Here is a 6,076-nt window from a genome sequence, read left to right as displayed (position 1 = left end):
GTAGAGTGCTATAGCATCACAGCTCAGAGCAACCTCAGACTCTTGGGCGTAAGCCATTCTCTTGCCTTGGCCTCCCAAGTAGCTGGGACTGTAGGCTCCCGCCATAAGGCTCAGCTATTTTTTTGATGATCATTGTTACTTAGCTGGCCTGGGCGGGGTTCGAACCCACCAGCCTCCGTGTATGTGGCTGGTGGTATAATTACTGTGCTACGGGCGTTGATCCTTATCTTTTTTTTTATTGTTTCAGGTTAATTGAGGGTACAATGAATTAGGGTACATTGTTTGCATTTGTTAAGTAAAGCCTCTCTTGTGGCTCGGTGCCTGTGGCTTAAGCAGCTAAGGCGCCAGCCACATAGACCTGAGCTTGTGTGTTTGAATCCAGCCTCGGCCTGCCAAACAACAGTGATGGCTGCAACCAAAAAATAGCTGGGCGTTGTGGCAGACGCCTAGCTACTTGGGAGGTGGAGGCAGAGAATCACTTGAGCCCAGGAGTTGGAGGTTGCTGTGAGCTTCAATGCCAGAGTGCACTACCCAGGGCGACAGCTTGAGGCTCTGTATCAAAAAAAAAAAAAAGCCCCTCTTGTAATTGTGTCCAGCCTCCAAGATGTGGGCTATACACCCTAACATTGGGCTCATTACGTTGGAGCACACCTGTCCTCTTCCCTCCTCTCCTCTCCCCGTTGCCTTGTTCCTCCACCCCCCAAAAGCCCCTCTTGTAATTGTGTCCAGCCTCCAAGATGTGGGCCATACACCCTAACATTGGGCTCATTACGTTGGAGCACACCTGTCCTCTTCCCTCCTCTCCTCTCCCTGTTGCCTTATTCCTCCGCCCCCTTGAATTGCTACCTGCTGCCTTGAATTGATTTGAGTTTTCCTCTTAATGTGGGCAGTGTGTATTAGATTGTCTACTGGCTTCATATTACAATTGAGAACACTGGATTCTTGCTTTTCCATTCGTTTCATAGTTTGGTAAGAAGAATGCGTTCCCATTCTAGGTGGAAGAGCTTCAATGATTAAGGATAACCCATTTTAAATTTTTTGTTTCCATTCTGAATCAGTTAGGTTTCTGCCCTAAAACAGAATGTTGAAACTGGAATTCTTCGTTTTTTTGTGTATTGAAAATTTTTGTTTATTTTTTTATTAAGTCATGTATACATAGATCATGAATACAATTATGTCTTTGTGGGATTCAATGTGTTCATTATTTGTATGAATTAGAGTGCTTATATCCTACTTATTAACAGAGCTTTCACCTTACTTAATCAGTGTTAAGACATTTGTGTTCAATACTTGATAGATTTGACTTATACCCTTGCAATATGCTCCATAAGTGAAACTAGAATTCTTAAAATTCCTTTAGCCTAGTTCCTATATCTTCCAAATAGGAAACTGAGGTGAAGTTGTAAGTTACCACCTTCTTTATTAATTTGGAGATCCTATGAGGCCTTACCTGAGCTGAGGATCCTATGATCCTATGAGGCCTTGCCTAACCTGAGCCTTGAAAGCTGGATACCTGGCCTTTGGTTTGGCTTTTTCCTCCCCAGGCTCGTGCTGAGGTACTTTGTACTTTTTCATTGTAGTTGTGTCTCCCCCCGCCCCACCCCGGGAACTAGAAATAGGGGCCATATCCTATGAAATTGTTATTGATTCCAGTGCGGATGAGGTTCGAAGAAAATCTCTGGTTCTCAAGTTCCCTAAGCAGCAACTTCCTCCCAAGAAGAAACGCCGAGTTGGAACCACTGTTCACTGTGACTATTTGAATGTGAGTATCTGTATTGCTTCCTTCTGATCAGATAGGTCTAATTGATTTTCCCTAGCTTTCTATACTATAGCTTTGACAGTGTTAGTTTCTCCCTTTGGTCCCACCCTGAGAATTACATGTACTGTTCATTATAAAATTCCTAAAATATATTTGCCTGGATATAGAACATGGGGTTTTTTGATCTAAAGAAGCATTCTGATTTCTTGTTTCTTGTTAGAGACCTCATAAATCCATCCACCGGCGCCGGACAGACCCTATGGTGACACTGTCATCCATCTTGGAGTCTATCATTAATGATATGAGAGATCTTCCAAATGTGAGTTTCTTGCATTGGATATCTATTGTAGGGCTGGCAAGACTCTTTGTTCTAAAATCACAAATAGAACAGTTCGCATATAGACCTAGGTGCATAGACATAGGTCTTCTTGAGACATAGATTTTTTTTTGTTTTTTTTTGTTTTTTTTGGAGACAGTTTTTGTCACCCTCGGTAGAGTGCTATGGTATCATAGCTCACAGCAACCTCAAACTCAAGAGGCTCAAGCAATTCTCTTGCCTCAACCTCCCAATTAGATGGGATTATAGGCGCCTGCCACAACAGCGGCTATTTTTTAGAGATGAGGTCTTGATGTAGCTCAGGCTGATCTCTGAGTCTCACTCTGTCTCTCTAGGTAGAATGCCATGGCGTCATAGCTCACAGCAATCTCAAACTCCTGGGCTCAAGTGATCCTCTTGCCTCAGCCTTCTAAGTAGCTGGCCCCACAGGCATGCACCACTATACCTGGCTAGTTTTTCTATTTTTAGTAGAGATGGGGGTCTTGCTGTTGCTCAGGCTGGTCTCAAACTATGCCTCAGCTCCCAGAATGCTAGGATTACAGACGTGAGCCACCACGCCTGGTGTGGGTTTTTTTTTTTTTTTTTTTAAACAGTGTACTAGGAGAAATAGATCTGTTTCATCTAGAAAGGTTTCTTTGACAGGCCAGGTAGACAGGTAAGATGTGAGAGTTTCAGGAACTGCTCTCGAAAGTGTTCTTTGCTCATAGATGGTTCTGGCTGTTATTTGCACAGACATACCCTTTCCACACTCCAGTCAATGCAAAGGTTGTAAAGGACTACTACAAAATCATCACCCGACCAATGGACCTACAAACACTCCGTGAAAATGTGCGTAAACGGCTCTACCCATCTCGGGAAGAGTTCAGAGAGCATTTGGAGCTAATCGTAAAAAATAGTGCAACCTACAATGGTAAGAATCACCTGTTCTTTGAATGTAAAGGTCACCTTTCAGTTATTACTGGTTCTAAATTCAGACTAGAGTAGACTGACTGGAAAGGTTGCAACATACTAGTTAGTGTATTTGGTGGTATGAAAATATGGTAGTATACATTTTCAGTCATTTAATCACTACTGCTTCTACCCCTTCCCCCCCACCACACACACACTATTTAATTCTTAGATCCTCTGGAGAATTGGGGGTTCATCCAAAGTCTCAACACTGTTGCCCTGGGTAGAGTGCCAAGGCATCATAGCTCACATTAATGAAAGTGTTCTTGGAGCTTCTGATCGGAGATGCAGGGAAAAGGAACTGCAGACGGGATGATTGATTGAGACTCACTCAGGTCAGGGACCAGGCCTGACTTTACTGATTATCTTATATACTTTCAAACATTCAGTAAGAATTTAACACAGATACAAAGAAGTGAAGTAACATTAGGAAGCTACCATTAAGATTACAATTTAGTGTGAAGGCTGAGGAACACATATACAATTGATTTTGTTTAGAGTAAAAACATAAAGGAGACTGTCTGTTTTTGCTGGCCCAAACCTAAACGAGATTATAATGTTAATGAAGGACGAAGACAGAGAACAGGACTCAACACTCGAGGACATGTATTCAAGCTCCCAGCTGCACCCCGGCCTGATTCTCCAGGATTTCTAAAGAGAGTTATTCTGCATATTCCTGCATATCTATAGGCAGGTGCAGAAGCTTATCTTTGAAGAAATCTTTCTCAGAATCAATTTCCTGGGGGAGCACATTGAAGCGAACTGCCATGTCTGAGCATGGAGTGCTTATCTCTACACATTAACCTCAAACTCTTGGGCTCAATTAATCCTCTTGCCTCAGCCTACCAGGTAGCTAGGAATATAGGCACCCACTACAATGCCCAGCTATTTTTTTTAGAGACAAGAATCTCACAATTGCTCAGGCTGGTCTTGAACTCCTGAGCTCAGGCAATGCACCCACCAAGGCCTCCCAGAGTGTCAGGAATACAGGTGTCAGCCACTGTTCGCAGCTTGGAGTTTATCTCTTACCAGTTGCATGGAGAGTAGTGGGAGGAACAAGTGGGCCTACTTTAACAGAGAAGCATTCATTGTAGATGGAACGTGTGTAGAGTATGTGTTTTGTGACCATATTTGGTGTATGTGAGTCTACAAATTTGTGAGAGGAGCTGTTATATGTCCACTTTGCTTAAAAGCCAAGAAGGCAAGGAGGAAAAAATCTACTTCTGAGTAATAAAAGGGAGGAAATAATAAAGCTTCTACATGTAAAGAAAATTGTTTTATGGTTTCTAGTTATATCCTTAAGCACAAATTCACATGTAAGAAGAGGGATTCAGAGTACAGATAGAGTGTGAATCATGACCCTGCCACTTAACTATTTGAGTTACCATAAACAAATTATTTAATTTCTCATTTTCTTCCACTTTACCCACTATCAATTCCTGCCACACTCACCATTATATTTCACTAAATACCCCATGCAATTTCTGCATGCCTTTGCACAGTGTTTGCCTTCTTTCTGAAATGACCTTTCTTCCCTTCAGTGGTAAATGTCCATTTATAGTTCCAGACTGACTCATATCATTTCTTCATAAAGATTTTCCCATATTCCCTAAAATATCCATTATTCTATCTTCTATGCCTCCTCAGCACAATTAAATCAACGTTTATAGCTTTTTTTTGTTTTGTGAGATAGAGTCTCTCTCTGTTGCTCAGGCTAGAGTGTCATGGTGTCAGCCTTTTAACTGTTACATCATAATTATGTCTGACTCTTCTACCACTTTGCAACATCCTAGAGAAACTGTATCTTATCTATGTTTATAGTCTCAGGACCTAGCAGGGCACTACATATATACAGGGGAAAAATAAATTTGTTGGCTCGGCGCCAGCCACATATACCTAAGGTGGCGAGTTCAAATCCCCAGCCCGGGCCCGCCAAACAACAATGATAGCTGCAACCAAAAAATGGCCAGGCATTGTGGCAGGCACCTGTAGTCCCAGCTACTTGGGAGGCGGAGGCAGGAGACTCGCTTGAGCCCAGGAGTTGGAGGTTGCTGTGAGCTTTGATGCCATGGCACTCTACCCAGGGGGATAGCTTGAGGCTCCATCTAAAATAAAAATAAAAAAAAAGAAAGAAAAATAAATTTGTTAGGCCCAACCATCTTTTTTCTTTAATTTATTTATTTTGAGACAGAGTCTCACTCTGTTGTCCCAAGTAGAGTGCCATGGTGTCATAGCTCATAGCAACCTCAAACTCTTGGGCTCCAGCAATTCTCTTGTCTCAGCCTCCCGTAGGTGGAACTACAGGCGCCCGCCACAGCTCTCTATTTTTAGAGACGGGGTCTCACTCTGGCTCAGGCTGGTCCTCTTTTTTTCTGCTCTGGGTAGAGTGCCGTGGTGTGTCATAGCACACAGCAACCTTAAACTCTTGGGCTCAAACAATCCCCTTGCCTCGGCCTTCCAAGTAGCTGAGACTATAGGCACCCAACACCATACCCACCCAGCTATTTTTAGTAGAGACAAAGTCTCACTCTTGTTCAGGCTGCTCTCTGACTCCTGAACTCAAGCAATCCACCCGCCTAGGCCTCCCATAGTGCTAGGATTATAGGCTTGAGCCACCGTGCCTGGCCCATTTATGATATTTTCAACTCATAATGAGTTCATTGGGATATAACCCATCATAAGTTGAGGAACATTCATGTTTCATATGTAGTCCTTCCATATTTCATAGCAACCAGTATATTTCCTTACACTGATACTAAGTTTTAAAAACTTATGATGGAAATTGTTAGACATATATAGACAGAGAGAAGAAATAAACCTCATCAATTTGTCACCATATGGCCAATCTTTTTTTTTTTTTTTTTTTTCTGCCCAGGGCCAGCCCATGGCCAATCTTTTCTAGTGTATATTTCCAAATTTCATTCATGTATATTTGAAGCACTTATAGTCTGTCTTTTTTTTTTTTTCCTGAGACAGAGTCTCACTTTGTTGCCCTTGGTAGAGTGCTGTGGTGTCATAGCTCACAGCAACCT

At 42.4% G+C, this 6,076-nt stretch overlaps 1 protein-coding gene across 1 annotated transcript in view; it reads left to right on the top strand.

The window, feature by feature from the left end:
* TAF1 (TATA-box binding protein associated factor 1) overlaps nt 1-6,076 on the top strand; it is a 119,365-nt gene that overhangs the window by 60,551 nt on the left and 52,738 nt on the right. Inside the window, exons 25-27 of the mRNA XM_023508051.1 lie at nt 1,654-1,762; nt 1,980-2,078; nt 2,829-3,006. Of these exons, the coding sequence (XP_023363819.1) occupies nt 1,654-1,762; nt 1,980-2,078; nt 2,829-3,006 (386 nt within the window). The remainder of the gene's footprint in view (nt 1-1,653; nt 1,763-1,979; nt 2,079-2,828; nt 3,007-6,076) is intronic.

Source organism: Otolemur garnettii, unplaced genomic scaffold (assembly GCF_000181295.1).
Source record: "Otolemur garnettii isolate 467f Iridium unplaced genomic scaffold, OtoGar3 scaffold00219, whole genome shotgun sequence".
Taxonomy (NCBI): Eukaryota; Metazoa; Chordata; class Mammalia; order Primates; family Galagidae; genus Otolemur; species Otolemur garnettii.
Note: the sequence above shows the minus strand (reverse complement) of the source record. Positions and strands in the feature narration are given on the sequence as shown.